This window comes from Aquarana catesbeiana, linkage group LG02 (genome assembly GCF_042186555.1).
Source record: "Aquarana catesbeiana isolate 2022-GZ linkage group LG02, ASM4218655v1, whole genome shotgun sequence".
NCBI classification, from domain to species: Eukaryota; Metazoa; Chordata; class Amphibia; order Anura; family Ranidae; genus Aquarana; species Aquarana catesbeiana.
In genome coordinates, this window is record NC_133325.1 from 705,335,344 (window position 1) to 705,351,898 (window position 16,555).

General features: G+C 42.7%; 1 protein-coding gene across 2 annotated transcripts in view; it reads left to right on the top strand.

Annotated features, from left to right (window-relative positions):
• The window catches only part of FANCB (FA complementation group B), a 110,222-nt gene that overhangs the window by 81,029 nt on the left and 12,638 nt on the right, over nt 1-16,555 (top strand). For both annotated transcript variants that reach the window (XM_073616948.1, XM_073616947.1), the window contains 2 exons: nt 6,889-7,337; nt 11,113-11,362. In XM_073616948.1, coding sequence (XP_073473049.1) covers nt 6,889-7,337; nt 11,113-11,362 — 699 coding nt within the window. The remainder of the gene's footprint in view (nt 1-6,888; nt 7,338-11,112; nt 11,363-16,555) is intronic.

The window sequence follows — 16,555 nt, forward strand, 5'->3', positions numbered from 1 at the left end:
GTCCTGTGGTACATGTACTACTGCTCCTTGAATTTTCAGGAGGTCCACATAGGACAGCAAAATTTGTTTCTGATCCTCTGCCCGAGGAAGAAGAGTGGAGACGAACCTTGGGTGCGGAGTCCTGGAAAAGGCCCATCTGTGGCCTGACGAGACCGTCCTTATGACCCAGAAGTCTGAGATCGAGGCCACCCAGACGTGCCGGAAGAGGAGCAGACGAGCCCCCACCCGGCCCGCCTGGGCGGGCGTAACCTCAAAAAGATTTAGCCTGATCACGAGCACTGGACGTTTGATTTTTAACGGGTTTGCGGAAGGATGACTGCCCTCTGCCCCAATTCTTCCTAAAGTCCCGGCCAGGCTTGTAGGAGCGTGCTTCCCTGGAGCGCTCCGGACTTCGTCTTCTGAACTGGGGCTTCTTTCGACCCAGCATGCGCCTGTCCTGGGGAAGAAAACCCGATTTGCCACCTGTGGCTCGCGTAATGGCATCGTCAAGCTTATTGCCAAACAGTGAGGACCCCTCAAACGGGATTTTACACCACGCTTGCTTAGAACCAGGGTCCGCAAGCCAGGGACGCAACCAGAGGGCTCTCTTGGCCGTAACTGAGGACAGCATAATACGAGCCAGAAGGCGGATCAGGTCAATGGACGCCTCCCCCAGGAAGACCGCTGCAAGCTTCAGCTCTGCGGCTGCTGAACTTCCAGCCAGTTCTTCTGACACGCCTTTAAGGAAGGCTTCCACGTTCTCCGTCCAGGCCTCCATGGCCTTAGACATGGCCGCTAATGCCAGGGCTGGTTTACAGGCCATACCCGCGAGCCCATAGATTCTTTTTAGATCTAGGTCTATCTTCCTCTCGAGCCCATCTTTAAAAGATACTGCGTCTTCTAGAGGAAGAGTCACATGTTTGGCCAGACGCATAAGAGCTGCGTCCACAAGGGGAGTATTCTCCAAATTCTTTACTTCTTCTGACTTGAAGGGGTACAATCTGGAGGTTTTATTAGACATGGAGGATTTTTTCTCTGTTTTACTCCATTCTTCCTCAATGATTTCCTTTAGCTCTGGAAGGAGCGGAAAGTTTGCGCGTTCTCTCCCCAGGTGCTTGAAGAATTTTTTCTGCTTGGCTGGGGGAGTGGAAGGGTCTTCCCACTTCAAGGCTTCCTTGATTGCTTTGATTAAAGGGGAAACCATCGCGAAGTCGAACCCTCCAATGACCTCCTCATTAATAGACTCACCCTCTGAGGAGTCAGGAGAGGTAATATAGGGCTGCGAAGTACCCGGATCATCGCGGGCCTCTTCCGCCGGCGGGCCAGACGCGGTGGTAGACTGGCTCAATGTGCGAGGTGCTTCCCTCTCCATTAGGGATTGCTGTACCACTCGTTTCACAAGAGACTCTAAATGCTGGTTTTCCGTCTCTTTTTCCCCAACCGCACGGGCAAAACAACGGTCACATAAGGACTTGCCCTCCGGAACTCGTGTCCTACATCCCCAGCAGGCTCTGTGGTCTGAGCGGCTGTCATGGCGGTGGGAGCGGTGTCTTGAGGAGGAACGAGAGCGTCTCCTCTGGTGGGATCCGGACTGTGAGTCTCGTCTGGATGAAGATGAATTGTATTGTGGCTTGGCAAGGTCATTGGCATTCTGGACCGCATTTAGCGGGTCCGACCTAGAAGGGCTGGGAAGAGAAAAAATTGGGGAAGGGGGCAGAACATGGTATCAGCACGACAATAATGTGCATAAATCTCATCCCCTCCCCTCACGAGCACATACCTTGTGCGTGAGGGCTGGCCACTTAAAGGCGGTGAATTGTCCATAACCAGGGACACGAAATGTCACTTTCATAGTCTGCAGGGATAATGGTCTAAGAAAACCTAGGCATCAAATATGAAAAGGTTTTAGAGAAAAGAAAAAACTCTGCTTGCCTCATTTTATTTATTTATTTATTTTTTTTAATATGCACAAAGCATGTACCAATGTATATTCAAGGCAAAGAAAAAACAACTTCCAGCCGCATAAGTATATATATTTAGATAAACATATATAATGATAAAAGAACATTTTCCATTATTTTGCTCTCTTTTTTTTTTTTTTTTTGCAGAGGTTTCCACCACTCACCTGGAGACCAGCAGGGATCCGCTCCTCCTTTCCCTACCAAGGGAGATCCCAACTCAACAGGACAGGAGGGCGGAATTTAAATTCCCCGCCCGTGACATCATTATCCCCTACTGCGCACGCGCAAAGGGGAACCACCGTACGGCGCCTGCGCGGACGACGAACGAGCCGCCGTACTGCGCATGCGCGAGCCAAACCTCGCTCTCAGGGTGGCAACAGCGCAGGTGCCAGCGGCGGAGACTGCCGCAACCCGGAAGTGCCGTGGCGGGCTGGAACGCACGCGAACCAGCCGCCACGAGGGGGATAGGACACACTGGACCACCAGGGAAAATACAGACAACACATAGAAATACTGCCATGGAGTATGAGAAAACAGCCACAGACCTTGCCAGCCGTTGATGAGAACTGTCCGCCGGGCATACAGAGGCGACCACCCATCCACCAAGGGGGAACATTCAAGCCTCTTTAAGCTACTCGCCCGCTCATAGCTGGGCTTTTGAGCTGCACCGCACAGGTATGCCAATCTTGGATTCAATCAATCTTGATGCGAACAGCATGTGTAGGTCCATAGAGGAGGACAAAAAAGGAACGCAGTAGCTAGTGGTGAGCACTCATTTATGGGAATGGGGTCCTATAGCATTGGAGAGGAGGCGGGGTTAACCCACACGTAGGCTGCCATGGAGTCTGTCAGGAAAATAAATTTAATGAATTAAAAAAACAAAACACTAAATTTAGCCCAATTTGTATAATGTGGAAGATGATGTTATGCAGAAAAAATAGATACCGAACATGTCATGCTTTTTAAATTGCATGCGCTCAAGAAATGGCGCCAAACTACAGTACCTAAAAATCTCTATAGGCAACGCTTTAAAAATTTCTACAGGTTTCCTGACTAGAGTTACAGAGGAGGTCTAGTGCTAGAATTATTACTCTTGCTCAAACATTCGTGGTGGTACCTCACATGTGTGGTCCAAACACTGTTTACATATGTGGGCGTGACCTACGTTTGCGTTCACTACTGCATGCGAGCACGCAGGGACGGGAGCGCTTTATTATATTTTTATAATCTTTACACTGTCCCTTTAAAAAAATGTTTTTCATCACTTTTATTGCAATCGCAAGGAATGTAAACATACCTTGCAATAACAATACAAGTCCTCCTTATAGAGAGATCTGGGGTTTAAAAGACCCCAAATCTTTCATCTACCCTTAAAAGCAAAAAATCCCCCAAATTTTTTTTATCTTCTGCTTTAAGAAAAAAAAAAACATGTTTAGATGGCTTTTGCTGATGATACAAAGGTGTGTAATAGGGTCAATAACCCCTGGAGGTGTCTGCAACATGAAACCTGATTTGGCATTGCTGGAAAATGGTCAAAGCATTGGAAACTGCAGTTAAATATTTCTGAAATGTAAAATAGTGCACCAAGGGAAATAATAACCCCTTTAAAGTGTACAACATTTTGGGGGGGGGGGGGGGTTACAGTGTTGGCCAGCACCACTGAGGAAAAAGATTTGGGGGTACAGATTATTTCAGATGATTGCAAAATGAGCAAACAGTGTGACCAGGCAGTGGGAAAAGTGAATATAATTCTAGGATACATCACTAGAGGGATCACCAGTAGGATTCCCCCATATAGATCTTTAGTGAGACCTCATTTGAAATACTATGTCCAGTTCTGGACTCCTCCTATTGATAAAGTAACGAGTTCAGAGACCGGTAACAAAAATGGTGAAAGGTCTGGGAAATAAAACATATCGAGAGCGACTTCAGGAACTTTATATGTACAGTCTGGAGGAAAGGAAAGACATGATTGTAACCTTTAAATACCTTAACCGCTTGCCGACCGCCTCACGCAGATATACTGCGGCAGAAGGGCTCGTACAGGCAAAACCACGTACCTGTACGTTGCCCTTTAAGAGGCGGCGCGCGCCCGCGGCAAGCTCCGTGAGTCGGGTCGTGGGTCCCGCGGACTCGATCGCTGTGGGGATACCCGCGATCGCCTTACATCAGCATCTCCCCGTTCTGCCTAATGACAGTGTCACTCAATCTCTGCTCCCTGTCATCGGAGCAGGGATCAGTGACGTGTAACATGTAGTCACCCCCCCCCCACAGTTAGAAACACGCCCCTAGGACACACTTAACCCCTACACTGCCACCTAGTGGTTAACCCCTTCACTGCCAGTGTCATTTACACAGGAATCAGTGCATTTTTATAGCACTGATTGCTGTATAAATGACAATGGTCCCAAAAATGTCCAATGTGTCGGCCATAATGTCACAGTCACAATAAAAATCACTGATCGCCGCCATTTAAAAAAAAAAAAATATATTAATAAAAATGCCATAAAACTATCCCCTATTTTGTAAACGCTATAACTTTTGCGCAAAGCGCTTAATAATCACTTATTGCGAATTTTTTTTACCAAAAATATGTAGAAGAATACGTATCGGCCTAAACTGAGGAAAAAAAAAAATTTATATATATTTTGGGGAGATATTTATTATAGCAAAAAGTAAAAAATAATGCGTTTTTCTCAAAATTGTCGTTCTATTTTTGTTTATAGCGCAAAAAATAAAAACCACTGAGACGATCAAATACCACCAAAAGAAAGCTCTATTTGTGGGAAAAAAAGGACATCAATTTTGTTTGGGAGGCACGTCGCATGACCGCGCAATTGTCAGTTAAAGTGACGCAGTGGCGAATCGCAAAAAGTGCTCTTGTCAGGAAAGGGTCAATTCTTCCGGGGCTGAAGTGGTTAAGGGGGTATAAAAAGTTTTGGAGGGCAGTATTTTCAATATGAAGCCAAGATCAAGAACACATGGACACAACCTCAAACTAACTGGAGGAAAGTTCAAAACTAATCTTCCAAAGTATTGTTTTACCATAAGAGTAGTTGATTGTTGGTAGAGTAGAGTTCCAGCAGAGGTAGTGAGTCAGTCGACAGTAAATGGATTCAAACATGCTAGGGGCAAACATAGATCTATACTCAGACAAAAAAGAGAAAAGCAAATATACAAAAATGTATAAATGAAAGGAAAATATTGAGGCAGAAATGATGGGCCACTTGGACTTTTTTTCTGCCATCACTTTTCTGTGTTTCTATGTTCAGCCTTAAGATTGTGTGGAACAGCTACAAACTTTGGAACTCAAAATTGTCTGCAAGTGATGCTTTAAAAGCCTTTACAGGTCATCATTTGAGAGTTAAAATATAACTAAAGGCAAACCTTTTTTTGTTTTGGCTAGAGTGGAGCGGGATTAGAACACCTGTCAGTTTGTATTGCTGTCTGTGCCCCCCCTCCCCCCTGTTAAGGAGATCATCTCTATTTTTCCTGTTTACAAATATCATTGAAAGTGAAAGTAACAGAAAATCCCCATTCCAATGTCCCCAAAAAAGGAATAGAGGAGAAATCTTCCTATGGGGACACTAGTTCTGGTGACCTGGGGGTCCCCAAGGAATGCTTTTAATTTGCAGGGATTTCCTCTCACTTCCTGTTTGGCTATGAGACAGGAAATCTTCCCAATGGGACACAGATGGAGGGGAAAAAAAATATTACAGGGTTTATAACCCCCCCTGGTTCTATCCAAAATGAAAAGAAAAGTTTTGCCTATAGTTCTACTTTAACCATAAGTGATGTTCCTAGAATTGCCCTCACTCTTGTGGGTGAGGCAATACCTATTATGTGTAGCTTAGTCATCGTTTTTGTATGTAGGCCCACCAAGTGCTTGAAATATTAGGGTCCTTTCACACTGGGGCGGTTTGCAGGCGCTATTGCGCTAATAATAGCGCCTGCAAACCGACCCGAAACAGCCGCTGCTTTAATTCCAGTGTGAAAGCCCCGAGGGCTTTCACACTGGAGCGATGCGCTGGCAGGACGGTAAAAAAAGTCCTGCCAGCAGCATCTTCGGAGCGGTGAAGGAACGGAGTGTATACCGCTCCTTCACTGCTCCTGCCCATTGAAATCAATGGGACGGCGCGGCTATACCGCCGGCAAAGCGCCTCTGCAGAGGCGCTTTGCCGTGGTTTTAACCCTTTCTCGGCCGCTAGCAGGGGGGTAAAACCGCCCCGCTAGCGGCCGCATACCGACGGTAAAGCGACGCTTACAATAGCGGCGCTTTACCGCCGTCAACGCCCCCGCCCCAGTGTGAAAGGACCCTTATGTTTGTATGTGTGGGGCTTTAAAATATTTTTGAGGAGGAGTATAGTCATCATGTTTTACTTTGATTTTTTTTTTTTTTACTTTTTTTTTTAACCTAACTTTATTGGCATCACAGAGGGTTTGTTTTAAAGCGATTTTACTGCTTACTCAGAGTATGCTCACTAGATTTGTTGTAAAATACGTGCTATATGGATGCATCATTGAGGCCAAGGAGCCACAGCCCACAATCCACCACTTTGTTTTACAGAAAACTAATTTGCTCATTGCAGATTGTGGGGTTTGCCCCCAAAGTTCATATAATCCCGCAGCATCTTGGTGTTTACCTGCGTCTTCTTTGTAAGAACTGGAAGAAAGAAAAATGTCCTCGCTGTCTATCAGATTTTAGTTCTTTTTTCTATCCTGTTGCCAGACAACAGAGGGCAAACCAGTCATTTTATTTTCTTCCAGCTTTTTTTAAACATACCCAAAAGTACTGAATAAAACATTTATTTTATGGTCTGGCTGATATACAGGTAGAAACAGCTTCTGGAGACTTTAAGTGAATCTTGCTAACTTTTCAGATTTTCTTCAGTATTATCTGCACTGTGTGATGTGTTTTTTTATAGCACTGTTTTGTTGCTTTTTACAGATCACTGAGTGACATTGGCTTATCGCTTATAATGGATCAAGAAATAGCTTTACCCTCCCCAGTTACCAAGTGTCAGACTAATGTGCTAAAATTGGCCATCAGCTGTTCCCCTGGTTCCAGTACTCTGTACCATACAGAACCAATAGCAAAGAAACAAAGGCTTGACTACAATAGCAAGGACACTCTTACAGGGAATTGCTCGCAGAGACCCAGCCCTCCATCCTATCAAAATGATTTGGAGCACACAGTTACTGCTGTCACCGAGCTGTCTTCAGTGTTGGCACTTAATAACACTAGTTGTGCCTTGCTGCTGCATGCCAGAAGGAAAACTCAACCTGACTGTTTACTTAGAAGTGAGAAGCTGAGCATGCCATGTGGGAGAATTCCTTTAAGCCTTGAAGATGTTTTAAAAGGAAAACATACAATAAATGTATTTGAACACTGTCAAGGTAAATTTATAAGATTCTTGAGAACCTTTGCTGAATTATTCAATGCAGCCAAAACACAAAGGCTTTCTTTATTATTATTATTCACAAGTTTGAACTGCAAGTGGTAAAAACTTTTACGTTTTCAGATAGTGAACTTATCTGAACCAAAACTCTGCGTTAAATAATAAAGTAGAAATACAACATTTTATATGATACTTTAGTTTACAGTGTTTCACACAATACGTTATTATGCTCCAAGAAGAACTATCCTAAGCACTATTTGTATTTAAATTCAAATATTCTAAAGCAAATATAATAACCTAAACACTACATGAAAAAGTAGTTCCAATTTAAAGTTTCTTCAAACAATTGCAATGGTGAATTGCATTATCCTAATTACCATCGAAGATATGTGTCAGTTATAAAAGAAATGGGTCAGTTAGCACCTTGATGTCCGTTTGCCAAGAAACATAAGGCAACTCAGTAGAAGTCGGGAATAGTATGTTAATTGCGAGTGCAGTGGTCAAAATTAACTGCTTGCCAACCTCCTAACGTACATGTATTGTGGCAGGTTGGCTTTATTGTATGAAATCACATACCTGTATGTAATTTCTTGCAACAGCCATTAGAAGGTGGCACGATCACACGCTGATTGGGCAGAGGGGGGAGCCAATCATCGTTCCCGAGAGAGGCAGAATGTAAACAAAGCAGATCGCCGTTCTGACAGGGGAGAAGATAGAGATCTTGTGTTCCTGCTAAGCAGGAACACGCATTTCTGCCTTTCCCCAGTCAGAGCAACCCCCAACACATTTAGCAAACACCCCCTAGGGACACATTTAACCCTTTGATTGCCCCTGATGTTAACCTCTTCTTTGCCAGCGTCAGTACAGTAACAGTGCATAATTTTAGCTCTGATCACTGTAATTGTGTCACTGGTCCCCAGAAAAGTGTCAGGTGTTCAATTTGCCCACCGCAATGTCACAGTCGCGCTAAAAATCGCTGATCGCCGCCATTACTAGTAAAATAAATAAAAACGCCATAAAAATATCCCATAGTTTGTGGACGCGATAACTTTTGCTTAAACCACTCAATATACGCTTATTGGGATTTTTTTTTTACCAAAAATATGTAGCAGAATACAAATTGGCCTAAATTAATGAAGAAAATAGATCATTAAAAATGTTTTCTTGGATGTGTTTTATAGCAGAAAGTAAAAAAATATATATTTTTTTTTTTTCAAAATTGACGCTCTTTTTTTTGTTTATAACGCAAAAAATGAAAACCACAGAGGTGATTAAATACCACCAAAAGAACGCTCTATTTGTGTGAAAAAGAGGACATCAATTATATTTGTGTACAGCATCGCACAATTGCGCAATTGTCAGTTAACCACGCAAATCGCTATACCCGTACATCGATATTTTGATGCTAAATACCAGGGTTGTGGCAGCAGCTAGCTGCCATAATCCCGGTATTTTCAGGAACGGCATGCGTCATCTTCTGTGATGCCTGGCTGCCGACTGAGGGGAAGGTGGCCCCCGCTTGGCTCCATAGCTCTTAAAGGAGAATTTTTTTTTTTTAACTACATTTTTTTCTTTTTATTGCATTTTAGTGTAAATATGAGATCTGAGGTCTTTTTGACCCCAGATCTCATATTTAAGAGGTCCTGTCATGCTTTTTTTCTATTACAAGTAATGTTTAAATTCCTTGTAATAGGAATAAAAGTGAGCCACATTTTTTTTTTTTTAAAAGATAGTGTCAAAATAAAAAATTAAAAGTAAAATAAATGAGAATTAAAATTTTTTTTTTTAAAGCGACCCATCCCGACGAGCTTGCGCATAGAAGCGTACGCATACGTGAGTAGCGCTCGCATATGAAAACGGTGTTCAAACCACACATGTGAGGTATCGTTGGAGCGAGAGCAATAATTCTAGCCCTAGAACTCCTCTAACGCAAAACTGGTAACCTGTAGAAATTTTTAAACATCGGCTATGGAGCTTTTTAAGGGCAAAAGTTTCCATGAGCAGGCGCAATTTTGAAGCGTGACATGTCGGGTATTAATTTACTCGGCGTAACATTATCTTTCACAATATAAAAACAATTGGGCTAACTTTACTGTTGTCTTATTTTTTTTTCAAAAAAGTGTATTTCTTAAAAAAAAATTGCGCTTGTAAGACCGCTGCGCAAATACGGTGTGACAGAAAGTATTGCAACAACCGCCATTTTATTCTCTAGGTTGTTAGAAAGAAAAATATATAATGTTTGGGGGGGGTCTAAGTAATTTTCTAGCAAAAAAAAAAAAATATTTTAACTTTTGTAAACAAGTGTAAAAAAGAGGCTCGGGGCTGAAGTGGTTAAAGTAACACAGTGCCGTATTGCAAAATATGGCCTGGTCATAAGGGGGCAAATCCTCCGGGGCTAAAGTGGTTAAATAAAGCAGTAGATTTCTGCTCAACAAATGAAAGTTCTGGCAGTGAGGGCAATGGGAATGACAACAATATCATTGCGTATTTTTCACTATGCTTCTTAGAGACGATGTTTTTTTAATGGTAGGGCCATATTAATTAATTTTGACAAATGCACTTGCAATTAATGTACTATTTTGCTTCTATTGAGATGCTTTATGTTTTCTTGGCAAACAGACATCAAAGTGCTAACTGACCCATTACTTTTAGCACAGACACATATGCAATGGCAATTAAGCTACAGCAATTCATTTGAATTGTAAAATTACATTGAAGTTGACAGGGCCACTTTTATACCAAAGATAAAAATCTGGGTTGCACAAGACAAACATTGGCAAACCTTAATCAGCAAGCGAACAGTGGCTGCAACTGAAGACTCACCAACAAAAATGGATGAAAACAGGACATGATAGTTGCTAAATAGCACAAACTTACAGCCTTCAGCATGAGCATGCTGCAAAATCTGCCTGCTTAAAATGAAATAAGACAGAATGAGTCCCATCTTTGCACCCCCTTCATCCCCTTATAGGTTCAGAAAATTCCCCCTATTTTCATTGTCTGTACTGATATGGCTACTTCCCATCAGACACCAACTGATACAATTACATTCTCCCCTATAAAGTGACAGGCAGGTGCACAGCCTTACCTAATTTCACTATACCCCTTGTTAATACAGGAGCTTTATAGTTGTAGCTGGGCCCCCTGGACATTAATCAGGCCCTGGGCCGTTTCTTAGGTTGACTTGAATAATGTGGCTCTGAATCTGCCCCTCTTGATGTTCTTGATTAAACTTTGTTGCTGATGCACTAAAGATCATGGAGCTGGCAGGGTTACCCAGATCATAAAACTGAACTCACAGAATTGTAAGTCCTTTGCTTTAGAATTTATAACCCATGTCACTTTTTTGATGCTTCACCGCATTTTAAAAGCCTCCTTAGATGCCTCACAGTGCTTCCTAACTGAATCTGCAGCAGTAGAGGGCGCTTCAGAGTTCGTTTCACTTTTTTTATTTCATGTATTGGAAAAAATAGAAAACTAACATACACAGGGCAATTACTAAGCTTCAGAAAAACATTAAAAAAAAACACATAAAAAATGTGGATTAAAGCGCTTTAATGTGTGTTGCTAATCAATACAAGTATAAACAAACCCTTAGTAAAATATCACATTCTTAAAACAAATAATATTGTTACTGTACATATCATCTCTTCCATCAAAAATCCACAAAAAGTTTGGCCTGACTGGTTATACTACAAAGAGATACAGGAAGATAACGCATAACAAGGTTTAGTATGAACCAAAGTTTTTTGTTTTTTTTTTTTCTTTTTTAGATGTAGAATTGAAGAGTCTGGAAGATGTTTTTGCGCTTCTGTCAGTTTTCCAGAGGTGCGTTCTGCACATTATGTCTTCTGACTGCACATTGACATCACTGAAAGTCTGGCTGCAGAACCACATGTATGCAGAGCCACTTAATCTCATGCCTGAACTTATGATGTGCACAAGACCTGGATCCCTATATGGAACGCTCTTTTCTTGGAGTGCAAAGAACCCATGTGAAGGAAAGCTGACTATATTCTATAGGTATTCTTAACATAATTATGTCTACAAAACTGTATGTAAGTTGTACAAAGAGGTAAGTTTAGGTTAATTAAGGACTTTATGTTATGGAAAAAGTTCAACAAAAACTGGCGTATCAATTTTGCCTTGGTTGTTAAAGCTTGCTTTGTCTGAAGGAGACTTAGTGAAAGTGGCATTGAGATTTCTGCACTTGAGTTCCATACACCACCCCTGCCTCAGACCATATCGATAGTTAACAATGTAGACACAGAGTAAACGGGTGCATAGACATGACATAAACATAAAATTAACCTTTTAGTAACCTTAAAAGTCTACACGAATAAATTCCAGACATGTCACAATATACAGCAACAGTATATTTTTTGTTAAATGCTTGTTCTGATTCTGTGACTCTTATGCCCCGTACACACGGTCGGATTTTCCGATGGAAAATGTCCGATCGGAGCGTGTTGTCGGAAATTCCGACCGTGTGTGGGCTCCATCGGACATTTTCCATCGGATTTTCCGACACACAAAGTTGGAGAGCAAGAGATAAAATTTTCCAACAACAAAATCCGATCGCGTCAATTCCGACCGTGTGTGGCCTGTTCCGACGCACAAAGTGCCACGCATGCTCAGAAGAAATTTCGACACGGAACAGCTCGGTCAGGTAAAATTAGCATTCGCAATGGATACAGCACTTTCGTCACGCTGCAATATTAAAAATGGTTTAATACAGCGCACTCTCTTCTTCTTTATAATGTTACAAAAATTAAGTAGTTTTGCTGCTCATATTCATACACACTTCTCACAAACTTATTTTTTTGTTTTTTTCTTGGGATTCCCTGAATATATTGTTATTTGTCACATCTGACATAATGTTTTTTTTTTTTTTATTATTATTTAAAGCCATTTTTCGTTTAGATTTTATGTTTTTTTTTTTTCCAAGGCTGATCTTTGTTTAATTTTATTTTTAGTTTTATTCCATAATATTTTTGTGTGTGTTTTGTGTGTCAAGTTACCACAACACCATTGATATCTTTTATTACAAACAAAGGAGATTGTTTGGTGGTGGTGTCCCGTGTTAATTTCACATTGTATTTTTGAAATGTACCTGAATCCTCACAAACAAACTGTTCTTTTTGAAGTAAAACACACATAGGCAAGTGTATTTCAAACCAAAAATCCTTTATTAAGGGCTCAGAACCAAACAAAGAGGGAGGCAACGCTGGATCAACAGGAGAAATTAGGGAAGCCTTGGACCCCCAGGGCAGACATCAATTCTTGAACATCAAAATTGGTGGCCTGAGGAGTCCATATGTAAGGGAGGCCAGTCTGGTCCAGAAGTCCCAGAGATCCGGAAAGCAGCAGATGACATCTGTGTCCCCAGGCTGTGGTACCACAAGAGGCTGCATCTTTTGGCCGACCAGACTGGATCCAGGGTCCTCACTTTCTGGTCTTCCTTCCACGCTTCATTCGGGGCTGTGGCTGTGCTGTTGGAGATGTGGCAGGAGGAGGAGTAGGACTGGGAGGACCTGGAGGAGGAGGAGGAGGAGGAGGAGGAGGTCCTGCAGGAGGAGGAGAAGGACCATGTGTGAGTTAGCAAAGGTGTGTCTCAGATGTAATTTGGGCCCTCATACCTTTATTAAGAGCCTCCAATATGAGCGACTCACACATGAGTTGTTGTCCCTCCTCCATCCTCTGCATTTTAGAGGCAATGATGGCAGCGAAGTCATCCTCCACTGTCTGTGGTGCTCCCAGGGCCTCTGTAGCCCTCCAAAAGAGGCCTATGGCAGCCTCCTCTAGGGCACTCCTCCTCCTGCCACTTTCTCTTTCCAGGTGTTGGGGAGGGACCTGCAGATCAGCCAGCCGGCTCGGCCCAGCCACCTCCTGGCTGAGACTTCCCTGTGTATGAAAAAGGGACATGGTTTTAGTTTTTGCTTCATCAATCACAATCAGAAATTAGTACTCCAAACTAACATCTAGTTAACATCATTGATTGGACAAGCAGAAATATTGAGAGGAATGCTATACCTGGCTCAAGCTGGGCTCCTCCACATGTTGCTGCCTGGAAGGCCCAGGTTGGGCGTCAGAAGCCTCAGCTGGAAGGGAAGGAAGCGTGGAAGGAAGACTGGAGAGTTATGACCCGGGTTCAGTCTGGCCTGACAGAAAATGCAGCCTGTCATAGTACCACATCTGCTGCTCCGGATCTCTGTGAATCCTAGATTTTCTGGCGCTCCCTTACATATGTGCTCCTCAAGCCACCAATTAGGATCTTCAAATATGTGATGTCTGCCGTGGGGATCACCTGCTTCACAATTTCCAACAATTGATCCAGCGCTGCCTTCCTCTTTGGTTCCTGTAATGTGGGTGGTTGATCTCCCACAAACAGGGCAGCTCCCTGAACATGTCAATGAATATTGACATGAAGTCATTATCTTGTAATAAGATATCCATGTTCACTGTAAGACAGAACACAAGACAAAGCCTAATGTCAGACCAAACTCTCCTAATCTTGTTACAATATAGGCCTCAATCTAGAAGCAGTATAGGCACAAGTATGTCTCTTACCTTCATTCTTATGATCGGCGCCTCCAATGCTCCTTCCTCCGCTCACAGATCGTAGGTAATACGCACGTGTGGTACGCTTTATACACACTGCGCATGCGAGTAACTCCGCCCACCCCTGACATTCTTTCTAGTCTATTCCCTGCCCCTTTTCGTTCGGCGCAGTGGGTGAAGAGCACATGGCGGAGTCAGAGCAGGTGCGTGCTAATTACAGGAACGAGGAGGAGGAGGAGGAAAGCCCGGATCCGGACATGTCCCGATCCAGAAGGAGAAGATTTAAGGCCACAAATATGTCCTTTGGGGAGATGTTGGAGATGGTGGACATCCTGAAGAAGGCCGACTATGACGGAAAGTATGGACCTTACCCCAACCCCAATATCAGAAAGGCCAAGATCATGGCGAAAGTGGTCAAAAGTCTGCACCGGAATTTCGGGGTACGACGATCGAAAGATCAGCTCAGGAAGCGGTGGTCTTCGCTGGACCTGAAATTAAGAGAGCCCGAGCAGTACAGAAAGATCCGCAGAGTGCTGCAAAAAAGTAAGTAGTTGTGATGTGTTCCTATTCTTTTTGTCTTTATTACGTTCGTGCTGCTCAATATGCTTTTCTTAATTGTTGTACAGTTTAAAATGTCAATTTTAATGTTCATGGGCCCATTATTCGTTCGTATCAAACATTTTTTTTTCGGCCTCTAAAACACCATTGTTTAGGCCATATGCATTTTCCTACATTTTTTAGGGCCTACTTGGATGCAAAAGATGTGTTTGTGACTAGAATGAAATGCAAACTAGATTCTGTGTAAGGAGAGGACACTCAGCAGCTGTTTTCACATCTGGACACTGGAACACTAGTGTGGGACACAAGAACACCATTTTTATTAGGGGGGCCACACAGGTGCTCCAGTGTATACTATAGGGGGGTCTCCATCTGTGAAGCTTGGGCAAAACAGGTAAAGTATTGCAGGTTGACAAAGGACACTAAAAAAGCGACATCTTGGAACTCTGCTAAAATTGACAATTGTACCCCACTTCCAAGCAATGTTTCCTATTTATAGTTCTGCCATCAAATATCTGTGTGCTAATTATACCATTTTTGTTTTACATAGGGGAGAAAAGACTCGGAGGACATCCCTCATCCGCGAGACCAGAGACCCCCCACCTCTAGAAGAAGGTGAAATACCCCCAACACAAGTGGAGCAGGAGGAGGAAGAAGATGTGGTGGAAATTGGCACCACAACAGGTGAGTGTCTGCGACCACAGACTCAGGTAAGAGATGGATGCTGGCAGATTTTTGATACCTGTTTTTGTTTGGTTTCTCTCTTTTTAGGTGATCGTGAGGTTAGGGATCAAGATCCTTTCACATCAGAAAGTGCCCAGATCCTGATCGGGGTGATAATGGGGTGTAATTTAGAACTGGAAAACATCAAGAAAAAAATCAATGATGTGATTCAAAAAAATAATAACATCATTGATGTTTTGGGGCGAATTTAAAGCCCCACAAAATCTTTTTTTTTGTCTGGTACAATGTTTTAAATTTTTTAGCGATGTTTCGAAATGCCAAATTTGGAGGATGCACACAGTGTGCCAACGTGCTATCTGCCATCACGGGAGATCATTGGACGCGTTTTGGGGGTGCAACCCCTTCCTCAATAATAAAGTAGCGGTGAGGAAGGGGTTGCTCCCACAAAACACATCCCTTGATCCCCCGTGATGGCAGCTAGCACATGTTGACATTCGTAAATTGGTGTGCATCTTCCAAATTTGGCTTTTCAAGGGGTGACTTCACCCCATCTGAACGCAATATCAAACACAGTTCCTAAATACTCATGTCTGATATTGCCTTCAAGTTTTACCATATGTGAACTTTGTAAGTTCAAGATTGTTGTTTTTCTTGTTGGTTTTACACAGGCCTGTTTTATCGTAAATGGACATTTCTATTTTTGATAATGCCACCCCAAAAATTGTTATACAACAAAGATGTTGGTTTGTTTTAAAAACTGTTTCTAAATGCACATGTGATTGTGCAGGTATTAAAAAGTTTGTTAATCAAGAATGTGTGGATTATTATCTCAACGCTACAACACTTTTGTGGTGATGTAATTGCTGTTTTCTGAGAAAATGGTGGTTATTTCCTAAGGGCAAATCCTCTTTGCACTACAAGAGCATTTTCATTGCAGTTTCAAGAGCACTTGTAGTATAAAAAGTGTATACGCCTTTAGTATATAACAGCCAACAGTGCTTTGTATAAGGTTACACAATCACGCCATTTTCAGGACTCCACACATTGCTGTCAGGGTCAGCTAAAACAAACACAAGCAGTAAATGTCACCAAAGATTATTTTTTTTTATTATTTGATAAATGCTTCACAAATTGTCTGGCATATTAATGGCCCCCCTACCCGCAAAGAACTCAAGGTATCTTAACCGGACATCATGGGCACTCAGGGAGGGCAAGCCAGGACGGCCACTTTCAAGCGCCGTCAGGGTTGTATCATGTAGATTTCCGGCCTCAGGCCCAACTGAGCCAGCATAGTTGGCAGAATGTTGGCGTAAAAAGTTATGGAGAACACAGCACGCCGGAATTAGATGATTTAGTTTATACTCCACCATATGGATGGGTGTCAGAAATAGGCGGAACCGGCTGGCCATGATT